Below are 15,294 nucleotides of genomic sequence, written 5' to 3' on the forward strand. Positions count from 1 at the left end.
GCCCTCCTGCTGCAACTCTGGCTGCTCTATTTGAGGAAAGGCTATTTGTAACTTTCCTAGAGAAAAGGCTTCCCTTGTAATTAGCAATGCACATGGTGCACTGCCTGGGCTGTCGTTTACCACTGCCTGGTACATAATACTGGGCAAATACAGCTTTCAACCCCACAAGTGCTCGTGCCCTGCTAGCTACCACTCGGCCGGGATCAAGCCATAAACAACAGCAGCAGCTGCGTCTTCTCTGCTCCTGGAGACATGTCTATCGCACACACGGCGGCTGAGTACATGCTCTCTGATGCTTTGCTCCCGGAACCCAGCGGCTCCCGAGCCAAAGGCCTTCGCCTGGAGTTACCGAGCGACCGCGTTGTGAAGTTTGTCGCGGTGGGCCTGCCCCTGTTCCTGGTGTCCCTGGCGTTCGCGCGGGAGTTTTCCACGGGTAAGTTGCAGGGTGGTGTGTTATCAGGACTGGGTTTAGATCAGCATTAGGGTAGAAAGATCTAGGGCAGGAGCAGGGTATGCAGCACGGACCCCACTGGCTCTAGTTCTGCTGGTGCATCACAGGTACATGGAAGGTTCAAGGAGTGAGGGGGTGTTTATGGGGAACTAGTCAGAGTTCTGGGGGTGTGGAAGAGTTTCAGAAGGACGATAAAACCTTGTGCTATTTCAGTACTTGCTCCACCCTCTAACTACTAGGGGTTAGGGTGAGACCTTAATGGGGTGTTGACTGTCCCACATCTGCCACTGCAAGGTTCTTCCATCTGAAGAATCTGGTTCTGGTCGCTGTCCGAGCCAGGCCACTGAGCTAGATAGACCTCAGTCTGATCCAGGCTGCCAGTTCCTATGTTCCTGTGAACACTCTGTGCTCCACTGGAGAGTCTGTGGTGTTTATCGTCTGTGTTGCAATAGTGCCTTAGAGCTCTCGTCACGGCCCAGGGCCCCATGGTGCAAGGCACTGTGCAAAGAGAACAGGAAGCCCCCAAAGCGCTTCTGATCTAAGTAGGGTTCTGCTGGTGGTGGGACCGTTCCTTAGCCAGCATATAACCTTGGACATAACTTGCCACAATTCTGACAAAAACAACAGCTGCTGCCCTCTCACGGGGGTTCCCAGTTCTTGTGCTGACGTGGTTGGCATTGCACTCCACTGGCTGGTTGCCTGCGTTACGGGTGGTCTCGCTCAATCCGCTCTCTCTCTCCTGCCCCTAGATGTTCTTGGAGGCTGTGGTTTTTTCTGTCCTTGCAGCCCCTTGGGGAACCAGCCCAGCCAGCACTGGGATGCTGACAGTGCTTGAATTGACACTTCTTTCCCCAGTTATAGGACTTGGCCTGGGATCCTATTACACAAAGTTTCATTGATAACACAATTGGATGCATCTTAACCTCAAGCTAAACATGGACTTGGAGGATGATCTGTTTCTGCCTTCAGAGGCTTTGGTCTGGCTTCCTTGCTTTCTACCTCTTTCTGTCCATCCCACTACTACATGCCCTGTGTTCTTGCTGAGAGAGAGGGGTGTGTGGGGGTAGATAAGGGGGTTATGTCACAATCTTTCTTAAGTCCCCTTTGTTGGTTCAGTTGCTGCTCCTGAAAGAGAGAGAGCATCTAGTACAATCAAAAGGGAGATGCCTATTTGCACAATGTGTGTTTAGCCTGTGGAACTCCCCGCCACATGATGTTAGAGAGGGAACCTGCTAAGTGCCTTCCAAAACAGGGTTAGACTTTCCCTGAATATTAAGAATATCCTTGACAATTAGACCAGCTGTGAGAGACATGGATGAGGGATACTCACCTCATGACAGAAGCCAACCACTGCTTAGCTGGGACGATGAAAAAATATTTCCAAATGCATATTGCTATGAAATTAACTATCAGGATGATTTTTTCACTAACTTCTACAAGTTATGGTTCTGGTCAGAGAATGAATACAAGGCAGGCTGGACCAGGGGAGCAACCCCTGGATCAACCTTACTGTAATGTGTGAACAGAAAAGTTGTGGTCTTATGAGAGACTTCAGTCTGGGAGACATCTGCTGGAGGTCTCATGGAGCCAGTAGTAAAATATCATTAGCTTCTTTTATGGGTGATGATGTTCTAACACAAAGGGTGTTGCATCTAACACCAGGTAAGTGTATTTGGACTCATTCTAATGACTAAAGATGAATTACCACTGGACTGAAGGTGGTGGTTGTCTAGGGGGTGGTGATCAGGAGCTGATTACATTTGATATGGGCAAGTCGAGGCCAGTCCCAACCAGTAATAGAAGCACTTGGTGTTTCAAAAAGGGCTCATTTCCCTAAACTGAGGAAAATTATCAGTGGCATTGGAAAGAAAAACTTAGAAAACTGTGAGTGAAAACTGGGAGTTCTTTTAAAAAGAATGTATTAGTTGTTCAAAAAGCCGTGATTCCACAATGGAGAAAGAGAGCAGCTTTGGCTAACAGTCATCCTGGTTCAGTGGCAAAATGAATGCAGAAATTAGCAATAAGAAAGCAATGTATAAGAAATGGAAAAAATCTACAGTAATTGATAGAAATTAGAAGTTATGAAGTGTGGAAAATCTAGGGATAAATTTTTAAAATCAGCAGGCCTGGAAAACTTGTAACCAAGAGTCCTAAAAGAGCTGGCTGAGGAGATCTCTGGCCAGCTGATATTAATTTTTTTTTATAAATCTCAGAATCTGGGGAGGCTTCAAGACGACTGGAAGAGTGCTAGTGTTGCGATAATATTAAAAAAGAGCAAGCAGGATGGCCCAACCAAGTATGTCAGTTATAATAAACTTTTGTAAGGTATTTGATTTAGCACCACACAATATTCTAATTTAAAAAAATTTAGCGCTCCACAATAGCAATAGACCACACATTAAATGGATTAGAAACGAACTGACAGATCTCAAAAAGTAGCTGTCAGTGGGGAACCTTCACTGAATGTGGGTGTTATGCTGGAGTTCTGTAGGAATCGGTCTGAGGCCTGATGCTATTCAGCCACTGGAACAAACTACCAAGGGAAGTGGTGGACTCTCTAGTCTTCAAATCGAGACTGGATAGCTTTCTGGAAGATGCTTTAGCCAAACACAAGTCATTGGGCTCAATACAGGGGTAAAAGGCCTGTGTTATTCAGGAGAGATCCCTTCTGGCCTTAAAATCTGTGAATCTAAGCTCCTGTGTTGCCAGTGATTTAACATTTCTGCCAGGAAAGCTTTGGTGTCTAGTCACGGGAGCAGAGGATGCTTGTGTTTGTGGGTCTATTTGTGTATGTCTGACCGGAGAATGTGAGGTTTGTGGATCTAATTTCCATCCTGCCTCAGAAATTTGTTCTTGGACTTAATGTTCAGGAGGCCGGGTGGAGTCAGCGAGAATAAAATAGATGTGTTTTTGCTGGCTTCTTCCTTGATTATAACATAGATTGAGGTGCCACCAGGTTATTAGTCTCTTGCATGGACATTGAAATAGTCTAGTTAATGGGCTCTTTACTGTTCTGTAGGCTATTCACGGTGTTAGAGCTGTGGCTAACTCTGTGTATATGTAAAGCATCAGAACATGGTGTTACAGGAATGAAATCATCTTCAGGGACAGGATCATCTCAAATGCCTTTATTAGCAAAGCTGGTTCCTTGGTAGCCCCATCCAAACCTAAATCATGATTTGGGCAAGATGGCAGCTAAATGCACCTTAGCTGGCCTGGCCTGAGCCGACAACTGCACTTGCGTTTACCAGCAGCGAAGTCTAGCCTGGCGAGCTGCCTGGGGTTTGGCAGAACAGGCATCTCAGCTAGTGACCCACCTGTAGCCCATCGGCTGGGGCTACTGCATTAGGAGCATAGCACTGCCCCAGCCCCTCAGCTGCCAGTTCCTCCGGCCTCCTCAAAAACTAACAGGCCTGGAGCAGTGATGGGTAGCTGCATTCCTGCTGCATCAACCCCACTAGCAAGCTTGCAGCTCCGTCTGAGCACATAGTGTGACATGACAGCTGGAGTCAGAAGAGTTAGTGGAGTCCTGGACCCTGGAGGCATGGCCTGCGCGGGGGGGAGCAGAGAGGGATCCCTCAGCCAGAGCTCACCAGACCACCCCTGCCCTGCCACCCCTGCAGTGGCCAGTGGTTTGTGGGGTAAGTACCCAGAGTGCCTTGCAACTGAACAGGTGTAGGGAGGCACTGGTGTGGCTGCAGGCAGGACGGCAGTATACGAGCTCAGCGAGGCTGAGCTGAACCGCTCATATTGTACTGCTCGATTCTCGGTGCTGGCTGGAGCCAGGCTTTCCTGCCAAGCCTGGCTTTGCCAGTGAGGCCGTTCCTGGGCTGGCAGGAGCCTTTGCCACAGGGACTGTCTCACCTTTCTGGGCCAGGACAAGACGAGTTGTGCCCAGCCGACTGTGTTCATGGGCTGCTGGGGAGGGAGGGGATACCCCAAGGGTGCCAACTTTCTCCAGCGCTGGTGGGTGCTCGTGTCCCCCCCCACCCCTGGCCCTGCCCCCATTCCAAATCCTTCCCCAAATCCCCGCCCCGGCCCTGCCTCTTCCCCCAGCATGCCGTGTTTTCCCCCCTCCCTCCCTGCCCCGCGAAACAGCTGTTTTGCCGCGCAAAGGAGAGGAGCAGGACGCAGCAGCATGCTCGTGGAGGAGGCAGAGGCGAGCTGGAGCAAGGGGGTGGGGTGGGGCCACGGGGAGCTGCCGGTGGGTGCAGAGCACCCACTAATTTTTCTCCGTGGGTGCTCCAGCCCTGGAGCACCCATGGAGTCAGCTCCTATGTGTAGTCCCGAGGCAGCTGCGAGGAGTGTGGACAACACACAGCTCCAGCCTGCAGGGAATCAGGCAGCCTGGCCTCAGTCAGCATGACCCCAGCCAGCAGAGATGTTGCTGTGTTGTCACTGAGTTTAAAATCGGGGCCCATGCAATCCCAGGCGGCGCTGACAGCACGGCATTGCTGGCTGCTCTGTGCCCACAAGGGGGTGCTATCCACACTGCATAGTCAGGGTGGCTGCAGGCTGGGAGGGGAGTGGGCTGGAATGGGGCTGCTGGACACCTATTCACTGCAGAGACTCCAGAGCAGCAGGGTTCCACATTAGTGGGGATGGTGGTGGGTGGAATCCCCTCCTGTGGGTCCAGCAGCTCGTCCCTCTTGCTGTAACCACTCGTGCTCTGTTCCAGGGACCCAGATCAGCTGTTTCTCGCCCGCCAACTTCACAGGGAAGCAGTCTGCATACGTTGATACGTCTTGCTGGGATTCCTTGATCCACTATGAATTTGATGCTGCTGGAAACACGACAGCCAAATCCCTCTGGACTCTCAAGGTAGTGGGGCTGATGGGTTAGGGGAGCTTTGCAGTTCAAGGGGTCGAAAATCAGCCCCCGATGCAGCATCTCCAGGGCCAGTGGCATTCGGGTGGGCAAGGGACCCAGGCGAAGAACACAGCTCATCAGGATACAGTGCTCCCCACCCCCCTGTCGGCCAAAGGCAAGAGGGACAGGCTGGCCTTTGCACGGCACCCGAAGGGACTCTGCCAGACCAATCTGCCCCACAGCAGGAAGCCCTGCCCTCAGCCCCAGCTGGTGGAATCCCTGCTGATCTCCATCATGGCCCTGGCATGCGGCAGGGAGATTTATACCTGGCTCCAGCCACCGAGGGCTTGTGTGATCGAGGCCAGATGGCTCCAGAAGTGACTAGGGGGTCAGTGTGGCTATGTTCTGCTGTAGCGTGCTCCTTGTGGCCAGCTCTGCCCATCAGCCAGGCGGCTCCATTCTGCACCAGCTGAAACTGCCCAGTGGTCTCCAGAGGCAGCCCCATGCAGAGTCCATGGCAGGCACCCAGCCTGGGTGTCACAAGGCAGCGACTCTTGGCGCAAGGTCCAGATCTCAAAGAAATGGTCATGGTCACTTCATTGGGCAGAGAGGCCTCAATGCCACTTCTGTGTGTTTGGGAGCAGCCCCCGCAGAGCTTCTGAACAAACCACCTCTGTGTAGAAGCAAGAACCACCTCTGCCGTTTCCAAGAATCCCCCACCCAGGATCTCCTCTATTTACCCTGCAAACCCTGCATCAGCTCCCAGGGGCCAAATGGATTGTCCTGATCTGATCGTGTTTGGGGTTCGAGTCCCCCTGGGTCTGTCCAGCTCCCCCACCCTGGGGGCCTCATGGATAGGGCACTGGGCTGGGACTAAGGATAACTGGATTCAATCCCTATCTCTGCCACTGACTCCCAGTGGGACCTAGACCAAGTCCCTACCCTGCCCCATGCCTCAGTTTCCCCATATGTAAGATGGGGAGGATGAGCCATTGTAAAGCTCTTGGAGATGGTCAGGTGGGAAGAGCTGTGTAATCGCTCGGTATCATTGTATCTGGGGTTAGGTCTCAGGGCTGCAGCTCCTAATCCGCTGTTCAGCCTTAGCCTGGCCATTCCCTGCCTCCTGAATGTTACTCCTGTGGGAAATCTGTGTCACTGTCCAGATGTAGAATTTATGTCCCCCGCAGATTACTTTGCTTCCCTGCAGAGCAGTCACGCGACCCTCCCCAGCAGTATGTTTCAGGTGCCCAGGGCAGTAAATCACTATGGGGCAGGGGGCGGGACTGAGGAAGACCTGGCTAGTGGCTCCTACCTTGCGCTGGGCTCAGCTGCTAGTCCCAGCTGGGGTAGGGAGGACGGGACTTCCTCTTCCTCTTCATGGCATCTGGGGCTGGGTCAGACCCACCCCCAGATTTCTCCCCCAGCTGCAGGAAGCTCTGCAAACTCCCCTCAACCCACGCTTCCTGCACCCATTGCTTCTCAGCTGCAGGGGGAGGGGTCTCTGTACAGCTGCTTCGCCATCTACCCAGAAGCTCCCAACAAGCCCCTGTGCATCCAGATTCTCCCTGCACCCGGATCCCTCACTGAGCCGCTCGCAGCCAGATTACCCCACACAGAACGGTCTCAACCCACACCTGGATCCCCCCCCCACTAAGCCCCTTCACACTTGGATCCTGCCTGGCTGAGCTTGCCTGCCCACACCTGGTGCGCCTGGCACGGAGGGGCAGGGCCCTGGGGTGTTTCTGGGGCAGGCCCGGTCCTTGCGCTGTGTCAGGGTTGGGTGCAGCCTCACCGCCGAGTCCGTGTCTCAGTGTGGGGAGCTGCACAGTGATCTCCCACCTCTGGGCAGCCGGTGATCGGTGCTCCCCAATGCCATGATGGAGCCTGCAAATGTATTTGACAAATAAAATTTGCAAAAGTTTGCAGAATTTTAAAATATTGTGTGCAGAATTTTTAATTTTTTGGCACAGAATGCCCTCAGGAGTAGAATGTGCAGCCCTGAACGGCCTTGACTTGCTGCCTGGCTTGTCCTTTATGCTCCTGTTATAGTCTGTTCTGACCGCTGTTCTGCTCTCACTCTCGCCGGTCGAGCTGGCCTCAGCCATTGCATTGTCCTTTGCCCAGGCCTTCCCCTACTCCCTGCTGCTCATCGCGGTGGCCATGTACCTGCCCTCCCTGCTGTGGCGATACACAGCTGCGCCCGCGCTGAACAGCGACCTGCTCTTCATCATCGACGAGCTGGACAAGTCCTACAACCGCTCCATCCGCCTGGTGCAGCACATGGTGAAGGTCCGCCAGGCCAGCACGGATGCCCGGCTCTTCTGGGAGGAGTTTGAGAAGTGAGTCAGTGGCTTGAGGACTGACCCTTTTGGGTTCCTCCTCCCGCTCCCAGCGTGCGCAGTCCCGCAGCCACCATCTCGCTGGAGGGGGTCCTTTTTCTTGGAGACCCAGGGCAAGAGAGCTCTATAGTGGGGCAAGGTGGAGGGGTCTCCTTGGAGAATGTCCTTAGGACTGGTCCCAGGACAGGTTTCTGCCCCCTGAACCTGTCGGCACTGGGGTTCCCGCCCAGCCCCAGCTCCCCCAAGGCCATGCTACCAGGACCTTCCCTCACCGAGGCAGCCCTCAGGCCCACCCTGTTGTGGGGAGGGGGTACCTCAGCATGCAGGGACTCTGAGGGGAAGGTGACACAGCCTGGAGCTGGGTGGTGGATCCCTATAACCTGGGCCCCCACTCCCTCCCCTGTGGCGAGCCCTCTATGGCGGCCTGGGATGGGCTGAAGGATTTGCCCTCCACAGGGCATCAGACTCTTAATCTGAGGGTCCAGGTTCAAGTCCCTGGTCAGGCAGAGGGACTGTTCCCCCTGTGGTATTCCCCTGCAACTTCAGATGGCATCTCCTCAGGACTCTCCTTGACCTTTCCTTTCAGTGGGGGAGGTCTAGGCTGGATTAGGAAAAACTTGTTCGCTAGGAGGGTGGTGAAGCACTGGAATGGGTTACCTAGGGAGGTGGTGGAATTTCCTTCCTTAGAGGTTTTTAAGGTCAGGCTTGACAAAGCCCTGGCTGGGATGATTTAGTTGGGGTTGGTCCTGCTTTGAGCAGGGGACTGGACTAGATGACCTCCTGAGGTCCCTTCCAACCCTGAGATTCTATGAGATCTGTGCCTGGAAGCCCCCACCCCACATGGGGCTGTGGTCCAATCTGGTCTGGCATGCGTGTGTCTGATCCCATCCACAGCACATGCCGCCCTCCACCTGGGGCTGAGCCTGAGTTCCCCAGGACTGGAGGTGGGCCTGTGAATGGGGTACAGAGCACGCAGGGCTGGGCCTGGGGTCAGCAGACCCCCGGGGAGGTAACAGTGCAGGGCCCCAACTGATGGCCACTGCCCCTTCCCCCCACATGTGATTCCTCCCATCCCTCGCTGCCTCCTGCCCCCTTCTCACCCCCGCAGCCAGGACTCTAGCGTCTTCTCCAGGAAGCAGCTGTGGATAAACTGCATGCACAGTGTGGATCCTGCTGATAGTGGAGGGCCAGGGGGCTGCAGATACCGCGGTGGGAGGGGGCTCCTGTCATGAACAACCCTATGCTGGGTCCACTTCAAAGCTCATCTCTATGGTTTCCTTAGGGTCCCACCGCCTGTATGCAGGCAAAACTCCCATTGTCCGGGCCGGGGGTGGGGGGGATTGGCTTGTGGGCAGGATTAGGTCCTTTATGTAACTCTTCTGCATTTAATCTATTGGAAGAGGGGAGGGGAGAGGGGGGTTGATTTAAATCATGGTGGAAATTAGCAGGCAGGAAACCTTGATTTAAAGCCTCAATTTTAATCCTGTTTTGCTTTTGTACTTCTGAGTTATTTTCCTAAAGGAAGGTTGATGCTCGTTGGAGGGTTGCCATTCACACGTGGATTGAAATAACAGCCTTTGCCCTAAATCCCGTGTTACTTTTTGCTAACCACGAGGTTACGTTTTATCCAGGCACGTTTTTTCAGCTTCTTAATTTCTGCATTTTGATTATGCTAGAAAAGGGTGACTGCCGCAATTTTTAGCGACTAGAGGAGGATTTAATTTTTTCCTTGTGATTTGCGTCATGCTCCATTTGGGTGGAAATTAAAATTCAATTACATGCACAAAACCAGCATTTAAAAGCTGATCTTTTTTATTAAACAAAATTACTTAAAATGTGTTTGGCTACAAACGAGAAAAAAGTTGATCAAAACATGTTCTGAGTATAAACAAACTGATTCACACACACTCACACTCTGAGGGCTAGACTAGATGAACCTTGAGGTCCCTTCTGGTTCTATGATTCTGGTTAATGCACTGGTCAGTGTTCTGATCCATCCAGCATTACATCCCTTTGGCATCAGGCGCCCAAGGATTTAACCCTAGAGGTGGCATTTACAGGCCAGGTCCTCAGCTGGTGTAATCTGACATCAGTGAAGTGATTTACCCTAGCTGAGGAACTGGCCCCAGCTACCCCGCTGTCTCTCCCCCAGGGCTCGCAGGGAGCGGTACTTTGAGTTCCCGCTGCTGGAGCGGTACCTGGCCTGCAAGCAGCGCTCGCACTCCCTGGTGGGTGCCTACCTTCTGCGGAACCTGCTGCTGCTGCTCCTCATCACTGCTACCTGTCTCTACCTGGGATTCCTCCACCTCCGCGTCTTTTTCCAAGATGAATTCAGCTGCTCCATCAAGACAGGGCTCCTGCGAGATGAGCCCCAGGTTCCCGATGTGATTCCCTGCAAGCTGGTCTTCTTCTCTGTCTTCCAGCTGATCAGCATCTCCAACGGGGGTGTCTATGTCCTCCTGGCACCTGTGGTCATCTACAACATGCTGCAGCTCCTCCAGTGGGACAAGCGCCTCCTGTCCATCTACGAGATGCTGCCTGCCTTCGACCTCCTCAGCAGGAAGATGCTGACCTGCCCCTTGAATGACCTGAACATCATCCTCCTGTTCCTGCAGGCCAATATCTCGGAGCTCAAGTCTTTCAGCAGGCTGAACGCGGTGTGCGCGCTGAGGGAGGTCACCTCCAGCCCACAGCACATCGACACCGTGGTGGATTTCATGACCCTCCTCGCCGGCCTGGAGACGTCCAAACCGAAACACCCAGCTTGCGCTGCAGGGGCTGAAGGAAACCCTCCTCCTCCAAGCAGCGAGATCCTGGGTAAGAGACAAATGGAACCTTCCTCCCTCCCTCTGGGTTGCTTTGAATCAAAGCATGGAAATCTCAGTGGGACTGGGAAGTCAATGAAAAATCGACATAGTGCTGTCCAAGTGCTTCCATTCCTCCTGCTAGAAGTCAGAGATGGACAAATCTTACCTGCTCACCTAGCCTGTAGCCAGCCTGCCATGGCAGGAGAGCTTCCTACTGGAAGATCCTCCATGCCTTGAGCAAGTATCTTGGGCAAGGAGGCTCCCGTCGCTTCCTTTGAGGGAATATTCCAGAGCTTACAGGCGCTGATCTTTTCTTGACTATCACCTTCAATTCTCTTTACTTCCATCTCATTACTTCTCCACTCCCTCTGCACCACTCCAGTTATCCCTCTGCTGCTTGTAGCCTTGCTGGCAGAGCCAGGTGAGTGGTGAATACCCCGTCTGCTGGAAACCTGCAAAGCTCTCGAGCGTAGTTGGTAATATCCCAAATTTCTTTATTCGCTCGAACGAGCTGGCGGGGTAGGGTTTTGGGTAGGGCGCACGTTCTGCCCCCAAGAACCATGTTTCTTACTTGATTGCAGGGCGTTCCTCAGCAGCTCATTAAGAATGCAAAATTCAAACTGCATGTTAGTTACATAAGTCATGTGATCTTCTTTCTGTTCCCCGATTGGATGACTTCTGTGACTAGCCATGTCGGAGCATGGGCTACTCTTCCAATTGTGGAACTTGCTCCTGGTGGGTAAAAGCCGCTTGGGATTTTTGTGGAACACAAATGCGCCGGGGGCACAAGGGTAGGCTCAGAAAACTCCCTGGGAATATCCTCAGGATCTGCCCAGCTCTGTGCAGAGGGAGGAACCTGTCTGCACCACCCCCCCAACCTTCTCATGTTCCCCAATTTTTCTTTTGCAATAGTAATGAACCTAGAAGATCACTGTGTGCCACAGACCAACCCTGAACCACAAGAGGGCAGCCAGCCACTGCAGGGCATAACGGGACCCCTCTTGGGTTGGTGCGGAAAGTCCAAACCAGACCTTTCTAGGTCGTAGATGCTTCATGGTATCCGGGATTTTGCGGCTGTCTGGATTTTGCATGTGGGTGGGTGGCTGCCATAGTAACAGATGAAGCAGCTTCACTGGAGAGCTGGCAGCTTAAAAGCCAGGCTGCCTGCGAGGCTCAGAGGGAGCCGAAGCTCTGCCCATTGGGAGTCACTGCTGGGGGTCAGACCCCGCAGGCCATGGGGCAGCAGCTTGGAGCCCTGTGCCCCTGCTTCTCCATGGTCACCGAAGGGTCTCGGGTGTGGCACTAAGTGATGCATCCTGGTGGTTAGCTGTTTGGCTGTAAACTCGGGGTTCCTGCCTGGGCTCCCCTGTGCCTTTCTCCAGTGCCCTGAGCAAACGGTGCCAAGGCGGGACGGTGGGAGCAGAGGCACCTGCGAAGGGAACACTGCATAGTTCAGCCATGACTCCCAGGCGCATCAGTGTCTCTCTGCTGGGCCAGCGAAAGGCACCAGCAGCCTGACACACCTCTTGTCTTGTTCCCACCGCACCCCTCTGGGGCAGCTGCGGTCTGGTCTGAGTGCTTTGATTTCCAGGCCTGCTTCACTCCCAGTTCTCTCCCCAGCCCCCATTCTGCTCGCTGGCTCCCGCACCATGTGGGGTGCGCTACTGGGCAACGCCTGGCTGGCCGCTCGCGCTCTGGGGGAGGGAACGGAGCGTGGCCGTAAACCTACCTCCTGCTCTAGCACAGCTTGAACTGACGTCCTTTGGCCTGTCTGGGCCCCCGGCCAGGTACAGCGCAGGCAGCTGGTCCCCACCGACAGCAGCTCTCCGGTGTGCCTCAGGGCTGCCACCTCGATCGAAGGTGCATCCCCCTCTGACAATGCAGTCCTGGGTTAGAACACGGGCCTAGGAGCCAGGACTCCTGGGTTCTCTTCCTTGTTCTGCCATTATTGGCTGTAGGATTTCTCCCCCTGCCCATCTGCGCCTCAGTCTCCCCTTCTGTAAAATGGGGAGCATGATCCTTATCCCCCTTTAGGCAGTGCCCTGAGCTCTCTGGCTGAAAAACACCACGGCCATGCTGAGTATGATCAGCCCACTCACCATGGTAACAGCTGCTTCGGCTCCTGGATGGCCAGCAAGCAACAACCCTGGCTCCCTTCCTTTCAAGAGGGGAGTGCAGCAGAGCGCGGCAGGCAGGGGGAGTCACCTGGACATGGTGCAGCTCTCAGCCGTGCTCATGGCTAGAAACATCCTGGAGGGGCAGCCCAACCCTTACCAGCAGCCATGCCTCCCTTATAGGCCACTCCCTGGGAGTGGGGGACCCAAGTTCAAATCCTATCCCTGCCTGATACCTTGTTGTTGCTCTTTCCTTGGCTCAATGATGATCCACAGGCAGCAGGAATGACTATGAGTTAGGGCTAAGGGAGCTTAGTGCCATAGTACGGAGCCACCCCTGGAGGCCACGTATCAGCTGTGAGGGGGGGCTAGAGAGAACAGTCACTCTTCAAACTGTGACCCAGGGGCTGGATCCCATCAGTGGGGAGAGCCAGGCTGTAGAGAAGGGAGCTGGAGCTGAGTGGAAGGGAACAGGAGCAGTAAAAACCTGGGGCTGCTTTACTGGAAAGAGAATAGAAGGAGATCCCGATACCTTTAGCTGAATGAACTAATGAAGGGGGAAGAGGGTGCCCCATCTCAGCATCCTGTAAGAGAACAAAGGGCACACAGTGGCGAAAAGCAAGAAATGTAGACTGGATAAAAGGAAACTGGGTACAATGTATAATTAAACAGTGGAACTCACTGCCACTGGATGTGATACAAGTGTAGTAAATCCCTGTTGTTGGCTATGATCAGATGCCAAGAGCCAGCTGTCTTCGTGCTTTAGTATGGGTGTTCATTAGTGTCAGCTGGAGCTGGGGGAAATTCCCTCCTTTGTTACACAAAGAACAGACTCCATGGGGGATAGGAAATGAGGGAAGCGGGGGGCATTATGCCTCTTTCTGGAGCCCGCCAAAGTGGCCACGCTTAGACAAAGTACCAACCTAGCTGGACCCTTCTGCTACAGCAATCCCTGCAGCAAAGAGTGTATCCTGAGTGTCTGAGACAGGGGGATGGGAGGGCTAGGCTGGCAGGGAGCAGGTGCCACAGCTACTGGTCACATCCCTTAGAAATAAAGGAAGAAGGGAGAGCCCTATCACCCACATACACTGGTGACTTTCTCTTCTCTCCCCTTATCTAGAAATGGAACCCACAGGAGAAGCTAAAAGAAACGCTGGCCCCAAGCCCAGCCTGCCTGGCTCTGCCTGAGTGGAGGACCCTGACAGATTGCTGCACAGGGATGGGACGATCACAGCTCCCCTGCCGAGCCATGACAAGATGTTATAGGATGACTAAGAAATATAACAGTCAAATCCATGGGGTGAATTCAGGCCACTGGCCTACACCCAGCTACTGCTCCTGGATCGGCTCTGCGCTCATCCCACCCATGTAATCATGGCTGAAACTGTTCATGGCTCTAGTGATTCGTCAGATCCATTGATCAACACCCATGAAACTGGTTTTTATCTGGACCAGTGCAATCCTCACCCTGCCATTCTCTTGGGTCCAGCCGCTCCAGTGTAGCCATTCTGGTTTTATAGCAATTATACCCCAGTGTAACTATGGATGCCAGAGGAGATGCTCCTGATTTGATCTAGCATAAATGATCTCAGTGGAGTTACTTTTCCCCCAGGAAGTGAGAGTACCAGCGGGCCCAGGAAGGCACATTCAAAATGAAGCAGAGGAAATGGAATGGTTCATAATTAAAAAGTAAACGCCGTGTATTGCTCTTGCTTTAAAGGTGGTGGGATTCTGCAGGCTGCTCTGAAGGACAGGGCGGTGCTAGGCTAGAACCCACAAGCCCTAAGCTGGGGACTACAACCCAGCTGGCCGAGCACATGGTCCTGGCTCTCTCCCTTGGCAGCTCTAGGTGTCAGGCTTTAAAAGCAGCTGGAAACAAGAAGCAGGAGTCAGCACAACTGCCTCCATGAAGAGCTACCGCCATGTCATAGAACTGGAAGGGACCCCGAGAGGTCATCTAGTCCAGTCCCCTATACTCATGGCAGGACTAAGTTATTATCTAGACCATCCCTGGTAGGTGTTTGTCTAACCTGCTCTTAAACATCTCCAATGATGGAGATTCCACAACCTCCTTGGGCAATTTATTTCAGTGCTTAACCACCCTGACAAGAAGTTTTTCCTAATGTCCAATCTAAACAGCCCTGGCTGCAATTTAAGCCCATTGCTACTTGTCATAGCCTCAAAGTTTAAGAAGAACTCTTCTTCTCCCTCTTCCTTATAACAACCTTTTATGTTCTTGAAAACTGTTATCACGTCCCCTCTGTCTTCTCTTCTCCAGACTAAACAAAGCCACTTCTTTCAATCTTCCCTCACAGGTCCTGTTTTCTAGACCTTTCATCATTTTTGTTGCTTGTCTCTGCACTCTCTCCAATTTGCCCACATCTTTCCTGAAATGTGGAACGCAGAACTGGACACAATATTCCAGTTAAGGCCATATCAGCATAGAGTAGAGCAGAAGAATTACTTCTCGTGTCTTGCTCCTGAGGTCCCTTCCAACCTTGATATTCTGTGATACGCACGCCTGCTAATACATCCCAGAGTGATGTCAGGGAAGGTGGAGAGGAAACAGGGGGCAGGTGCTGCTAGTGAGGGAAGATGGGCCAGGGGTTAGTGTGCTAACCCGTGATGTGCAAGTCCCTGCTCTGCCATTGTCTGTGCAGCTTACAATGGAGTTAACAGCACTGCCCTGCCGTGCAGAGGTGGTGGGAGGATAACTCCATTAAAGACCTGTGAGGTCATGGTGCTCAAGTACTCAATAGGGGCCATGTAAGTAC

At 53.2% G+C, this 15,294-nt stretch overlaps 1 protein-coding gene across 1 annotated transcript; it reads left to right on the forward strand.

The window, feature by feature from the left end:
- Window positions 1–252: 252 nt before the first annotated feature.
- On the forward strand, window positions 253–14,059 carry PANX3 (pannexin 3). Its single transcript, XM_044997346.1, has 5 exons — window positions 253–433; window positions 5,130–5,272; window positions 7,385–7,599; window positions 9,752–10,416; window positions 13,641–14,059. The coding sequence occupies exons 1-5, from the start codon at window positions 253–255 to the stop codon at window positions 13,706–13,708; spliced, it is 1,272 nt and encodes a 423-aa protein (XP_044853281.1). The 3' UTR covers window positions 13,709–14,059.
- The last annotated feature ends 1,235 nt before the right edge of the window (window positions 14,060–15,294 follow it).

Source organism: Mauremys mutica, chromosome 22 (genome assembly GCF_020497125.1).
Source record: "Mauremys mutica isolate MM-2020 ecotype Southern chromosome 22, ASM2049712v1, whole genome shotgun sequence".
NCBI lineage: Eukaryota > Metazoa > Chordata > Testudines > Geoemydidae > Mauremys > Mauremys mutica.